At 50.2% G+C, this 15,708-nt stretch overlaps 1 protein-coding gene across 1 annotated transcript in view; it reads right to left on the reverse strand.

Annotated features, from left to right (window-relative positions):
• Positions 1–1,087: 1,087 nt before the first annotated feature.
• Positions 1,088–15,708, reverse strand: part of LOC119969704 (neurensin-1-like) — a 37,267-nt gene continuing 22,646 nt past the window's right edge. Inside the window, exon 3 of the mRNA XM_038803700.1 lies at positions 1,088–3,196. Coding sequence (XP_038659628.1) covers positions 2,801–3,196 — 396 coding nt within the window. The 3' untranslated portion in view covers positions 1,088–2,800. The remainder of the gene's footprint in view (positions 3,197–15,708) is intronic.

Consider the following 15,708-nt stretch of genomic DNA (forward strand, 5'->3'; position numbering starts at 1 on the left):
AAGAGTGCCCCCATGGCACAGGCCCATCCGCCGATCGCTGGGCCCCAATCGTGGGCCAGGCCACCGTGGGGGCACCCTCCGCGGCCAGATCGCCCCCCCCCCCCCCCCGGAGCCCGCCCATGCCGCCAGTCCCGCCGGTAAGGGGGGAGAGGCATTACAGCAGTGGGACTTTGGCCCATTGCGGGTCGGAGAATCGCCGGGGTGGGGGGGGTGGGGGGCGCCAATAGGCGTGGCGCGATTCCTGCCCCCGCCGAATCTCTGGTGCCGGAGACTTCGGGAGACGGCGGGGGCTGGATTCACACCGCCCCCCGGCGATTCCCCAACCCGGCGGGGGGTCAGAGAATCCAGCCCCCAGGAGAGAGGTTTACAATTGTGCAGAAAAGTCGGGAGTTCAAAACGTTTTTTAAAGCAGTGAGTTGGAATCAGCTGTCTGAAAGAGTGGTGGAAGGAGCAATTCAAAAGGTAATTCAACGGAAAGACTACGTTTTCATCCCGTAGCTTTGAGCTGGTTTCACACAGGCCTCAGGGTTAACAAAACGCTAACTGTGAGCTCTTCACATGCACTGATCTCCGATACTTCCAGCTGCAAAAAATGCTCCGGAATGGAAAGCTAGTTGGAATCATTGATCGTGGAATTCTGAAGTCATAGAATTATTACACAGCCAGAAGCAGACCATTCGGCCCATCTCGTCTGTGCTGACACTGTGGAACAGTCATCCCCTCCCACCCCCTCCACCCCACCCCCCAGCCTAGCTCTTTTCCTATAGCCCTGCCAATTTCTCCTTTTTTTAAATTTAGAGTACCCAATTACTTTTTTTCCAATTAAGGGGCAATTTAGCGTGGCCAATCCACCTAGCCTGCACATCTTTGGGTTGTGGGGGCGAAACCCACACAAACACGGGGAGAATGTGCAAACTCCACACGGACAGTGACCCAGAGCCAGGATCGAACCTGGGACCTCGACGCCGTGAGGCAGCAGGGCTAACCCACTGCGCCACCGTGCTGCCCTCAATTTCTCCTTTTCAAGCATCTGTGCAATTTCTTTCTCTATTGGGCAGGGTTTTCCATCATCCCCCCCCCCCCCCCCCCCCCCCGCCCCCTCCCCCGAGGCATGTTTTGCAGCGGGCGGAGGTGGCCTATCATTGGCCGACAGCGGGACCCACTGCAATTGACGAGGTTTCCTGTGTTTTGCACCCTTGGCTGCCAGAGAACCGCGGTGGGTGGGGTTGTGGGGGCCATTTCCACCGCAGCACTGGAAGATCCCGCTCTGTATTGGATAGAATGTACATTCAGCCTAGGTGGCGTCTATAGTCCATGCAAGTCTCTTCCCATCCCTCTGCGTCGAATCCCATCGGCCGATCTTCCTGATACTTTCAACCTCCGATGTTTATCTGGATTCCCTTTAGACTCACGGCATTGGTCCCAACAGCTTTCGCATTCCAACCGCTCCATGCGTAAAGATGCTGCACCAGAATTGTATTCATTGGTGATTATATTGTATTCACGGCCCCCTAGTTTTGGCACCCCTCCTCTCCTCCCCATCCCAAGAGTGGAAACATCTTCGCAAAATGACCAGTGAATCCGGTTCGTCCACCTTTTCAGACAGCTTATTCCAAATACCTGGAGGGCTTCTAAAGGCAATGCCTGCATTGATCCAGAGGAGCTTTGCATTATCTCTCCAAGCCACTCTCCTGCATCACTGCCGCTTAATGTGCCCTTTGCAACGTTTTTGTTTGGAAAATAACTTAAAGAATCAAACTTTCCAGGCAAAAGTTGGATGGTAGATTATAAAGCCTCTTTTGTTTAATAATCCAACTGATTTACCAATGGGTTTAGCTCGCATTTATGTCTCCTGAGTTACCACATGGCTAGAATAGTAACTGGTAATTAAAGCGGGTGGAGGTTTGTTAAAGAGGATATCGTCATGATTAACTGATTTATACACAGAGCAGGCGCTCATGGGATACTTGGTATGTCATGACTCACCGCATCACCACAGTAGCCTTCTAACCAAAGACATCCTCCTTCACCGAATGTTTATGTGGGAAACTATCAACTGCAGCAAAAGGAAGTTCTATTCATTTAGTGCCCTTGACGTGGCAAAACATCCTAAGGTGCCTTATGGATGCATGGATGGAATTTAAAACCGAACCATATAAGGCAATATACAGAGTATGTGATCAAAAACTTAGCCAAAGAGGTAGATCTTAAGGAGTGTCTTAAAGAGGCAGCACGGTGGCGCAGTGGTTACCACTGCTTCCTCAGGGCGCTGAGAACCCGGGTTCGATTCCGACCCCGGGTCACTGTCCATGTGGAGTTTGCACATCCTAAACGTGTCTGCGTGAGTCTCACCCCCACAACTCAAAGATGTGCAGGTGGATTGGCCACACTAAATTGCCCCTTAATTGGAATTTCTTATTAAAAAAAGTGTCATAAAGGGAGGTGGAGAGGTTTCGGGAGGGACTTTCAGAAGTTAGGGTCTAGGCAGCAGAAGCCATGGCCACCATGGTGGAACAATGAAAATCAGGAATGCACAAGAGGCCGGAAAGAAAAAGTCAAGGTAGCAGATTTTGCCGAGTTAGATGTTAAATTGGGAAATCTCTGGATTAGTGAAGAGTGCGAGGCTGGGGTTGGGTGAAAGGTGAGGGATAAATGCTCAGATCAGCCAGGAAACTCTTCATATTAATAAAGGATCCCGATTTAAAACCAATCGATGGAATTTTGACCATTTGATAAGGACTTCACATTGGAATTCATGTTAGAAAGAAGACCTGTTCCATAAGGGCTCGGTTGTGGCTCCTCAGGTTCCTGTTTTGGGTTGGATACTTTGTACGCTTGACAAACTAATGGGGATTTGGCCATCCCCGGGTGACCCAGTCTTTAGAACCATTTTATGCTTCGTTTCAAGTGGCCCTTCCTTCAGGATTGGTGAAAACTGTCCCTCTTCATCTCTGGGGTGGCGTCTGGAAAGGGTCAGGACCAGAATGCACGCTGCGATTGACATCCCTCCCACACTGAAGAGGATGGCTCCGACCAGCTTGCTGACCTCCAGGGCCTCATTGTACTCGATGGCATGTTTGTCCACAACCAGAAAGTCAGCCTCTCCGATACCTTCGATCCTAGGGGGCACCAGGTAACCCGTGGTGACCGTTGCCAGGCCAACGAGGAAGAGAATGGTTCCCGCCGACAGGCCCACCTGAAAATACAAACAAAAATAATCATTGAACCATCAGACAGCATATTTGTACTCCTGTTTGTGGAGACCAGCATTAATCCACACCCGAGTGAGGCCTCACCGATTAATGATCTGGAAGAAGGAACTGAAGGCACTGTTGCTAAGTTTGCAGATGATACAAAGGTCTGTAGAGGGACAAGGTAGTATTGAGGAAGCAAGGGGGCTGCAGAAGGATTTGGACAGGCTAGGAGAGTGGGCAATGAAGTGGCAAATGAAATACAATGTGGAAAAGTGTGAGGTTATGCACTTTGGAAGGAGGAATTTAGACACAGACTATTTTCTAAATGGGGAAATGCTGAGGAGATCAGAAGCACAAAGGGACTTGGGAGTCCTTGTTCATGATTCTCTTAAGGTTAACGTGCAGGCATTCATGTCAAGAGGGCTAGAATACAAGACCAGGGAGGTACTTCTGAGGATGTATAAGGCTCTGGTCAGACTCAATTTGGAGTATCGTGAGCAGTTTTGGGCCCTGTATCTAAGGAAGGATGTGTTGGCCTTGGAAAGGGTCCAGAGGAGGTTCACAAGAATGATCCCTGGAATGAAGAACTTGACGTATAAGGAACGGTTGAGGACTCTGAGTCTGTGCTCGTTGGGAGTTTAGACAGATGAGGGGGGATCTTATTGAAACTTACAGGATACTGAGAGGCCTGGATAGAGTGGACGTGGAGAGGATGTTTCCACTTGTAGCAAAAACTAGAACCAGAGGACACCATCACAGACCAAAGGAACGATCCTTTAAAACAGAGATGAGGAGGAATTTCTTCAGCCAGAATGTGGTGAATCTGTGGAACTCTTTACCGCAGAAGGCTGTGGAGGCCAAATCACTGAGTGTCTTTAAGACAGAGATGGATAGATTTTGATTATTAAGGGGATCAGGGGTTTTGGGGAGAAGGCAGGAGGACGGGGATGAGGAAAATATCAGCCATGATTGAATGGTGGAGCAGACTCGATGGGCCGAGTGGCCTAATTCTGCTCCTATGTCTTATGGTCTTATAGCTGGTGATTCCTGGGAGCCAGGAGAATGAGGCCTCAAACAGGCCACACATACTTAGATAAGCCTAATGATTCATTTAAATATGATTATCTGGATCACGCCCAATGACGGTGTGATCTGGATCATGCTGAACGTAGCAAGTTAGGTGACTCACAATTGTTTGGGCGTCTGGCACAAAGCCCATTTTGAGCCTCTCCCACGATGCACCTGGTGCAACAGGATCGGCGGCGGGCACAATGCGGTGGGAAAATCGTGCCCAAAGTGACTACAAATGACCTTGAAGACATTGTTGATTGCCATGGAAACCCATCTGGTTCACTAATGTCCTTCGGGGAAGGAAATCTGCCGTCCTTGCCTGGTTTGGCTTACACGTGACTACAGACCCGCATCAGTGTGGTTGACTCTTAACTGCTCATCTGAAATGGCTGAGCAAACAACTCAGTTCAAGGGCAATTAGGGATGGACAGTAAATGGTGGCCCGGACAGCTTCACCCACATTCCATCAATGATTTTTTTTTAAACTCCCAGCGTGAACCCACCCAGAGTTGGCAAGCTTAGTCCTGAGCCCCGCCTGGCACTCTGTGTGGGCGTCGAGGTGGGAGGGTGGTGCCTGCTGGCTTTGCCGGGACAGTTACGCAATCCCACATTCTGGGTAGTAAGCCTGTCCTGCTGACGCCGTGCATTCCAAACACAGCCACACCATGTGGACGATCTTCCAGCTGTTGACACACCTGGTTGAAAAGTAGTCCTTGTGAAATGCAGATGGCCGCTGCCAAACAGGCAAAGGTCCCGGCTGAGAGCGTGACGTTGGAAAATGATACTGTTTTGTGTTTCCCAAGCGATTCCACAATCACCAAGGAAAATCAATCGATAAACTCTACTATACTCTAGCTCGCTCCAAGTCCCGTTCATTAATTGCCTAATTTCTCGCTGGACTATATTGGCTCCCGGGCCAATGGCGCCTCCATTTCAAAAACTCCCAATCTTGTTTGCAAGTCTCTTCACGGTCTCGTGCCTCCCTATCTCCAACACCTCCTCTGGGACTGCAACCCTCTGTGCTCCCTGCACTCCTCCAGTTCTGGCTGAGTGTATATCCTCAATCAGGGCCCTGGGTTCCAGAATTCCAGTCCCACACCCCCTCCGCCTATCTCTCCCTGTCTTCCTCCTTAAGACCTACCTCTTTGGCAAAGCATTTGCTCACCTGCCCTGATGGTTCTCCACGTGGCTTACTCTCAAATTTTCTTTCAAAATTTCTCCTGGGAAGCACAGGGCTAAATCGCTGGCTTGCAAAGCAGACCAAGGCAGGCCAGCAGCATGGTTCAATTCCCGTACCAGCCTCCCCGAACAGGCGTCGGAATGTGGCGACTAGGGACTTTGCACAGTAACTTCATTTGAAGCCTACTTGTGACAATAAGCGATTTTCGTTTCATTTCATTTCAGAACGTTTTACTAAATTGAAGGCGCTCGATAAATGCAACTTGTTGTTGTACTGCTGCCTGACACACATCAGCAATTCGTGTTTTTTTTTGGACTCTGAGCTACTTTCTAATTCATAACAAGTACAATCTCTTGAATGGCATGAGTCACTAAGAAACACTGCGTCTGAACAAAGGACCGTTCCTCAATGAATTTTCCCCTGTCAAAGACTCTAGTGCCTCTGGGCCTGTTCCCAGCCGGGGCTGTCCTTGAACGAGCCATGATTGACCTCACAATGTCAAATGCAAATACATTTCCTTCTTTCACCTCCCCACTGCGCTGCTCCCCTCAACACCACCCTGTGCCCTGGCTGTTCCCCATCCCCCTACAGGGAGTAGGGGTGGCAGGGCAGGGGGGGGGGGGACTCCATTTCCTTGACGTTGCCTAGCAGCCAGGCTGGGAGCTGACAGATCTCATTACATGAGTGATTTAATAGGAATTTCATCTCGTAAAAGTGCAAACAATGAATTCAGGACAAGAAGTGTGTTTAAGGCATCATTCTGTTCCGTGGTCTTACTCGGGCTCTGACTCAGAAATGGAGAGTAGGACCGAGTGAGACAGCACAGGTAGAGTTTACCCGACAATTTGTTTCCTAAGTGTACGGAGAATTCAGTAACACTGGGGTCACTTTTCACCTTTGCCGTCAGAAGCAGGTTGTCCACTCATTCTGGAATATCCCAGACAGTCCTCCCCATTGATATCCACGGTATAGAAATTTGGGTGAGGTGTATATCAGGCGGGCAATCTTTGCCCCCCCCCCCCCCCCCCAGTGTTACAGAGCCCACATTGAAAACAATAATCAACCTGTTTACAATCATTAATTTGCAACCTGTGGTAAACCACTGTTACACCTGTATTAGGTGATGTAAGGTAGGACCTGTACTACAGGATCGCCGGTAGCCCCTGCCTGCTGGCTCCGCCCAGGAGGAGGAGTATAAATATGCGTGTCCTCCATTCAGCTGCCATTTCGCCTGCTGCTGTGGGAGGCCACACATCTTACTGCAATAAAGCCACAGTTGTACCATTCTGAGTCTTTGCACAATTGATCGTCCATCACAGCCAGCACACTTGCTCAGAGCTGGCGGTCTTGTGGTGCAGTGCATTGTGCCCTTGTCTCTGAACCAAATCACAGTGCCAGGGACCTAGTTCGATTCCGAACGCGGGTGACTGTGTGTGAAGTTTGCAAATTCTTATTGTGTCTGCGTGGGCTTCCTTTGGGTGCTCCGGTTTCCTCCCACAGTCCAAAGATGTGCAGGTTAGGTGGATTGGCCATGTTAAATTGCCCCTAGGTGGGATTACAGGGATAGGATGGGTGTTTGAATTGGGCCTGGGTAGTGTGCTCTTTCAGAAGATTGGTGCAGACTTGATGGGCCGAACGTCCTCCTGCACTGTATTGATTCTATGAAATCCCATAACGATAGTCCTGAGGCCTATATCAACAACCATAGACTGAAAATTGCAAACGCTGATGTTTTTCAACTGTAGGCTATTTTCGTTTCTCAAAATTTAAAGAGATGGAGATTTAAATGACTTGGCAGCTTCACACTTGCACAGACAGTATCCACATTTTATGCAAATTTATGTCTACTCTTAACAATGCCAAAAACATAATGGACCCCTCCCAAAGTGTGCCTGACCTCTCCAAAAAAACTCTGGTAGGTTTAGATCTTTCTCTTAAATGTTTATTTTTAAATCATTTTTTTTTTAATTTTATAAATTTAGATTAGCCAATTATTTTTTCCAATTAAGGGGCAATTTAGCGTGGCCAATCCACCTACTCTGCACATTTTTGGGTTGTGGGGGCGAAACCCACGCAGACACGGGGAGAACGTGCAAACTCCACACGGACAGTGACCCAGAGCCAGGATCGAACCTGGGACCTCAGCGCCGTGAGGCGGTTGTGCTAACCACTAGGCCACCGTGCTGCCGTTTTAAAAAAAATCATGATAATGAAAATTGATTCTTCTTGAATGGCCTCCTTCTCCATTGTATGTTCTTGAAGACCGCTGCACTTTTAAATGTGCTGTGTGGATGTGTGAAATAAGAAACCACAAAGCATCGTGAACACAGCCTAATCCATCACACAAACCCACCTCCCATCTACTGACTCTGTCTGCACCTCCCACTGCCTGGGGAAAGCGGGCAGCATAATCAAAGACCCCTCTCAAAAGTCTGAGAACACGCACAAACAGATTCAAAAAACAGCTTCTTCCCCGCTGTTACCAGACTCCTGAAAGACCCTCTTATGGACTGATCTGATCTCTCCACGCATCAGCTGTACTGAGTAACAGTATGCTTCATCCGATCTCTATGTATTTACATTGTGTATTTATCACATGTCCTATGTGTTTCATGTATGGGACGATCTGTCCGGACTGTACGCAGAACAATATTTTTCACTGTACCTTGGTACACGTGACAATAAACAAATCAAATCAATACAACCCCGTCCATCCCCGTCCTGCCCCAACGGCGAAAATGGTGGGTGCCAATTCAGGGATGGGACTTTTGGTTTTGGGCTCTGGCACCATTTTGCCTAAGGCATGGAGCCCGTGTGACTCAGTGAAAATCCAGGCTACAGTCCCGCATGCATACAGTCTTGCACAGGCACACTTGCAGATAGATTCTCAAACATGCACTCACAGATACACACACACTGATGCCGACACACACACACTCGCACGCACTCATGTGCAGACACACATACGTTTTTGCGCACACACACACCCATGCAGGCACACCCGCACATTCATGCAGACACACATTCACACACACAAACACACACTCATGTGAAGACATACACTTTTGCGTGCACACGCAAAGGCGCACTCACACACACTCATGTTCAGACACACATGCACTTGTGCACGCATACACACACACATTCACGCACACACAAACACACACTGATTTTCCGACACACATGCACTTATGCACACACACAAACACACACTCGCACACATACAAACACACACTCATGTTCAGATACGCACATTCACACATTGAGCACAAGGCTGGGAATGTTCCAGTGGATGCATGAAACATGGTACAGGATGTACCACCATAGGTATCATTGGGCAGCACGGTAGCACATTAGTTAGTAATGTTTCTTCACAGCGCCAGGGTCCCGTGTTCAATTCCCGGCTTGATCACTGTCTGTGTGAAATCCGCACAGTCCCCCTCTGTCGGCATGGGTTTCCTCCGGGCACACCGGTTTCCTCCCACAATTCCTGAAAGACGTGCTTGTTCGGTGAATTGGACATTCTGAATTCTCCCTCAGTGTACCCGACAGGCGACTACCCGACAGTGTAGCACAACAGAGCCGGAATGTGGCGACTAGGGGCTTTTCAGAGTAACTTCATTGCGGTGTTAATGTAAGCCTACTTGTGACAATAATAATAATTATTATCATGGGTGGCAACTCTTGCTTTGGATCAGGTAGCCGGTGGGGCATTGGCCAACATCAGGAAGCAGCGCACCCAAAATTCCGGAATCTAATCCGTCTTTGAACTAGGAATAACTTACCCTGGAAAGAAACCTTTGAGAAATGAAATGAAATGAAATGGAAATCGCTTATTGTCACAAGTAGGCTTCAAATGAAGTTACTGTGAAAAAACCCTAGTCGCCACATTCCAGCGCCTGTTCAGGGAGGCTGGTACGGGAATCATGAGTCTTTCCTGGGAATGATACATATCGCAGATTTAGAAATGTCTGATTGTATTTTTATGTCATATTTTGCTGCTGGAGTTAATTTGCCAGACATGTTATGATGATTGAATGGTTTAATAGGCTATGTTCCACAGTGTTCTATAATAGAGCGGACTGGAAGGCAGCCCAGTGTAGCACAACAGAGCCAGGGACAAGAAGGAATGGCAAACAACAACAGCCTGCTTTTACGTAGCGCCTTTAACAAAGTAAAACATTGCAAGGCATGTCACAGAAGGAAATATCAGACAATACTGGTCATCGAGTTATCTAATGCAGTGTTCTTCAAACTTCTTTTCCGGGGACCCATTTTTACCAACCGGCCGACCTGCGCGACCCACGCTGGCCGACCTGCGCGACCCACGCTGGCCGACCTGAGCGACCCACGCTGGCCGACCTTCGCGACCCACGCTGGCCGACCTGCGCGACCCACGCTGGCCGACCTTCGCGACCCACGCTGGCCGACCTGCGCGACCCACGCTGGCCGACCTTCGCGACCCACGCTGGCCGACCTGCGCGACCCACGCTGGCCGACCTTCGCGACCCACGCTGGCCGACCTGCGCGACCCACGCTGGCCGACCTGCGCGACCCACGCTGGCCGACCTTCGCGACCCACGCTGGCCAACCTTCGCGACCCACGCTGGCCGACCTGCGCGACCCACGCCGGCCGACCAGCACGACCCACGCTGGCCGACCTGAGCAACCCACCATTTTCTCTTACCTTGTTTGCTGCTGACAAAAATGGAGGAAATGGTTTTGGGTCCCTTTGGCCCTCGTACACGCTCCTCCAATGGAACCTGTTGGATGAAGGTGACGCCTTCCTGTGTCGGAAAGTATGGAGTCTCCATCTGTCCAAAGTTCTGAATTCTCTTCCTGTAAAATGTTATCAAACAAAACCGCCCCAAACTTGTAAAAAAAATAAAATGAGTAAAATAAATGAAAAAAATGAATAAAACCCCCCCCCCGAACTTGTAAAAAAAATGAATACAATAAATGAAAAAAATGAAAATTAAATGAATAAAATAAATGATTAAATGAATAAAAAACCCCTGAACTTATAAAACAAAAAGCTGCAACTGTTTAAAAAAATAGCGGGCGCACTGCGCATGCGCGCCCGAGTATCAGCGCCGATCATTGGGTGCGCATGCGCAATGTGTTTGCAGCCAGCGTTATAAAAAGCCGGCTGCTGCGCGGGGATTTGCGCGATTGGGAGCGCCGCGGACAACGGCTCCGTGACCCTCCCGACACCCGCCCGCGACCAACCCGCAGGTCGCGCCCCCGACTTTGAAGAACACTGATCTAATGGGGTATAACAGCAGGGGACTTGGTCCCAAAGATAGGTTTTAAGGTTGGTCTTAAAGGAGAGAGGCTGAGATCTTGGACGGGTTCAGGGAGGGAGCTCCAGGGCTTAGGGCTCAGGCAGCTAAAGGCACTGCCACCAGTGGTGGGGCTATTAAAATCAGGGATGGTCAAAAGGCCAGAAAGGGAAGAATATAGCGGATCTGGGAAAGATGGGCATGGATTTGCACAAATGATAAACTGGTGCACCCTCCCTATCCCTGTCGCCTCCCCCACCTCTACAATCCTCTGAGGTCTCCAGGAAAGGAGTTGGGTTACTGAAAGATTGCAAGTTTGGCTGGCCGAGGTGGACCCTTCTGGAGGTTCTTAAAGTAGGAGGAGATTGGAGATGGGAAGAGGTTTAGGGAGGGAATGCCTGGGCTTAGCACCTGGGCAGCAATGGTGACGGGGAAGGAGGAGACACCTGGCCGATAGATTTCTTAAATTCAATGACATGGTGCTGAGAATAGTTAATTATTCCCATAAATACTAATACTGAGCAGTGCTAATTAACTGGGATTCATTACCAAGGGCTGAAATCTCTCTGAGTGCCATTACTGTTCTACAAAATAAATTATTTCATCGATATTCCAAAGGTAAACTTGTTGCCAGTGAAGATTTCACCAGAGCCAGGCCCAACACCATCACCACAATTCCAGTAAACAACAAACATCGTAAAATACAAAATAGGCCCTTACAATGTTTAAACACTGTATTAATGGTAACCAGATTGTTATGTTGAAATCCAATACCTAATCCAGTGTTTGGAACCAATGTTTTGCTTCTGGTGCTTTTTGTCTATGTTCATATTTCCATGGGGCCTACGGCGAGGGCTTGGGCGAGAACCTGTTATGACACAAAGCCTTTGAATGTGGGTTTTCTTGTTGTGCTCTTCACATGACGTCAACCCCCACCCCCAACCCAAACTCTGCTTTCCCCTTGTTAGATTAACACCAGCGTTCATTGTCCACTTAATTGCCGGGCCGAATGGCCTCATTCAGTGCTATGGGCTGGATTTTCCGTTTTGGAGACTAAGTCCCCAGGGCCAGTGTGAAAACTGTGGCCTTTTACGGCAGGAAAACTGGTGTCGAAAGGCCACAGATTCCCCGTTTTTGCTGAGAGCTAGCGGGGAGCCTGCAGGGCTCGGAGCTCCAGCTGCTGGTACTTCCGGGTCAGAGGCCGCGCATGCGCACAGCGGCGGCCGCGCCGTGCTCCATGGCGGACTCAGCCGCGGACCTGGACCGCCAAAGTAGTGCCCCCCCCCCCCCCTCCCCGACCGCTCGAGCACGCTGACCAACTGTGGCGGCACCGGACTGAGTCCGCAGCCGCCACACGAGAATCCCGGATGGTGTCGGGAATTCGGACGGTCGGCAACAGAGCATCGTGAGGCTGGCCTCAGGCAATGGCCTGAGGCGGTGGATAATCGGCGCTTGAGTACTCCGATTTTCAGGGGCCGGAGTGTTCAAAAACCGGCGGCGCTCCCGATTTTGGAGCCAAATGGATTCACTGTCCCGTCACCGAACACGATTTTGGCGTCGGAGAGCGGTGAATCCAGCCCTATGTGTTTCTGTGATTCCATGGCTAGAATTTTATGTTGCTTGGGCGAGCGTGCGCTCTATCTGTAAGGGTGTGAAATTGCGTGAGAAAGTGTCGGGCGTGCGTACAGACCTCATCGTGCACTCATGCAGTATTCCGGTCGGTGGGCATGCGGAGTTGGAAGCGCAGCCAGCAATGATGAATTTAGCCCATGAAGGGGCTAACTGACCGCAGATTTGCCTGGCCCAGGTGATTGTGTGGCTGGCGGATGGGCCGAGTGGTCAGACAGCCTTTACCTTTTAGCTGTAACCTGGATCCAGGGCGGGATGAACCTTCAGGGCTGAAATAAAATTAATCAACGTGTCTGGGGACTGAGGTCTGCGTGTGATTGTGCAGCCTGGACACTCGCAGCTGTCCCCCTGAGGGAGCTTATCGGAAACGCCAACCCGCACCCGCCCTGTTCTGGGCACCCGCCCTCCTCCTGCCCAACCTGGCTACATTCAGCCTTTCACAGAGTATGATTCACATTAGCTAGCCAGTGTAAAACCGCGCTTCTGTGTATGCGTTTCTGTGTGTGTGTGTGTGTGGTTTTGTGTGTATGTGTGTTGTTCTGTGTGTGCGTGGTTCTGTGTGTGTGTGTGTGGTTCTGTGTGTGTGTGTGTTGTTCTCTGTGTGTGTGCGTGGTTCTGTGTGTGTCTGTGTGGTTCTGTGTGTGTGTGTGCGTGGTTCTGTGTGTGTGTGTGTGTGTGCGTGGTTCAGTGTGTGTGTGTGGTTCTGTGTGTGTGTGTGTGTGTGGTTCTGTGTGTGTGCGTGGTTCTGTGTGTGTGTGCGTGGTTCTGTGTATGTGTGCGTGGTTCTGTGTGTGTGTGTGTGTGTGTGGGCGTGGTTCTGTGTGTGTGTGTGTGCGTGGTTCTGTGTGTGTGTGTGTGGTTCTGTGTGTGTGTGTGTGGTTCTGTGTGTGTGTGCGTGGTTCTGTGTGTGTGTGCGTGGTTCTGTGTGTGTGCGTGGTTCTGTGTGTGTGTGTGTGGTTCTGCGTGTGTGTGCGTGGTTCTGTGTGTGTGTGCGTGGTTCTGTGTGTGTGTGCGTGGTTCTGTGTGTGTGTGTGTGTGTGGTTCTGTGTGTGTGTGCGTGGTTCTGTGTGTGTGTGCGTGGTTCTGTGTGTGTGTGCGTGGTTCTGTGTGTGTGTGTGTGGTTCTGTGTGTGTGTGTGTGGTTCTGTGTGTGTGTGTGTGGTTCTGCGTGTGTGTGTGTGTGTGTGGTTCTGTGTGTGTGTGTGTGGTTCTGTGTGTGTGTGTGTGGTTCTGTGTGTGTGTGTGTGGTTCTGCGTGTGTGTGTGTGTGTGTGGTTCTGTGTGTGTGTGTGTGGTTCTGTGTGTGTGTGTGTGGTTCTGCGTGTGTGTGTGTGTGTGTGGTTCTGTGTGTGTGTGTGTGGTTCTGCGTGTGTGTGTGTGTGCGTGGTTCTGTGTGTGTGTGCGTGGTTCTGTGTGTGTGTGCGTGGTTCTGTGTGTGTGTGCGTGGTTCTGTGTGTGTGTGTGTGGTTCTGTGTGTGTGTGTGTGGTTCTGTGTGTGGGGTGTTGTGTGGTGCTGTGTGTGTGTGGTGGTTCTGTGTGTGTGTGCGTGGTTCTGTGTGTGTGTGTGGTTCTGTGTGTGTGTGCGTGGTTCTGTGTGTGTGTGCGTGGTTCTGTGTGTGTGTGCGTGGTTCTGTGTGTGTGTGGTGTGTGTGTGGTTCTGTGTGTGTGTGTGGTTCTGTGTGTGTGTGTGTGGGTTCTGTGTGTGTGTGTGTGGTTCTGTGTGTGTGTGCGTGGTTCTGTGTGTGTGTGTGGTTCTGTGTGTGTGTGCGTGGTTCTGTGTGTGTGTGTGGTTCTGTGTGTGTGTGCGTGGTTCTGTGTGTGTGTGTGTTCTGTGGTGTGTGCGTGGTTCTGTGTGTGTGTGTGTGCGTGGTTCTGTGTGTGTGTGTGTGTGTGCGTGGTTCTGTGTGTGTGTGCGTGGTTCTGTGTGTGTTTGTGTGCGTGGTTCTGTGTGTGTGTGCGTGGTTCTGTGTGTGTGTGCGTGGTTCTGTGTGTGTGTGTGTGGTTCTGTGTGTGTGTGCGTGGTTCTGTGTGTGTGTGCGTGGTTCTGTGTGTGTGCGTGGTTCTGTGTGTGTGTGCGTGGTTCTGTGTGTGTGTTTGCGTGGTTCTGTGTGTGTGTGCGTGGTTCTGTGTGTGCGTGTGTGTGGTTCTGTGTGTGTGTGCGTGGTTCTGTGTGTGCGTGTGTGTGGTTCTGTGTGTGTGTTTGCGTGGTTCTGTGTGTGTGTGCGTGGTTCTGTGTGTGTGTGTGCGTGGTTCTGTGTGTGTGTGCGTGGTTCTGTGTGTGTGTGCGTGGTTCTGTGTGTGTGTGAGTGCGTGGTTCTGTGTGTGTGTGCGTGGTTCTGTGTGTGTGTGTGTGATTCTGTGTGTGTGTGTGATTCTGTGTGTGTGTGTGTGTGTGGTTCTGTGTGTGGTTCTGTGTGTGTGCGCGTGGTTCTGTGTGTGTACATGGTTCTGCGTGTGTGTGTGTGTGTGTGTGTGTGTGGTTTTGTGTGTGTGTGCGTGGTTCTGTGTGTGTGCGTGTGGTTCTGGTGTGTGTGAGGTTCTGTGTGTGTGTGTGCGTGGTTCTGTGTGTGTGTGTGTGTGCGTGGTTCTGTGTGTGTGTGTGTGCGTGGTTCTGTGTGTGTGTATGAGGTTCTGTGTGTGTGTGTGTGTGTGGTTCTGTGTGTGTGCGTGTGGTTCTGTGTGTGTGCGTGTGGTTCTGTGCGTGTCTGTGTGTGGTTCTGTGTGTGTGTGGTTCTGTGTGTGTCTGTGTGTGGTTCTGTGTGTGTGTGGTTCCGTGTGTGTGTGTGAGGTTCTGTGTGTGTGTGTGTATTTGTGGTTCTGTGTGTGTGTGTGTGTGTGTGTGGTTCTGTGTGTGTGTGCATGGTTCTGTGAGTGTCTGTGTGGTTCTGTGTGTGTGTGAGGTTCTGTGTGTGTGTGTGTGTGTGTGTGTGTGGTTCTGTGTGTGTGTGTGTGTGTGTGTGTGGTTTTGTGTGTGCGTGTGTCTAAATCCTAGAAAAGAATTGAGACGGTAACAGTTCTTGTTCTTGTCATGTTAGGTTTACTGATCTAACACTGGCTGCAACTGGATGCAGCTTAGATCAGAAAGATACTCCAGACCTTGAAGTTAGTTCAATCTGATTTATTGAACTAATAGCACAGTTAGCACAGTTCTCTGTGATTTCGACTCTCTGCTAACCTAAGTGTGGTTACTCTGTCTGACTGAACCAGTCTAGCTCTTAGCCACGTGGTGGAGGTGTGAGATTGTAACAACACCCTTGACTGACTCTCTAGATGTTCATCAGTGGAAAGAGGCGGAGTGTGAGCGCCTCGTGTCTTTTATAGTCAGATCCCACCCCTGAGTGTCCTGCCTGCTTA

The sequence above is a fragment of the Scyliorhinus canicula genome, chromosome 7 (genome assembly GCF_902713615.1).
Source record: "Scyliorhinus canicula chromosome 7, sScyCan1.1, whole genome shotgun sequence".
Lineage (NCBI taxonomy): Eukaryota > Metazoa > Chordata > Chondrichthyes > Carcharhiniformes > Scyliorhinidae > Scyliorhinus > Scyliorhinus canicula.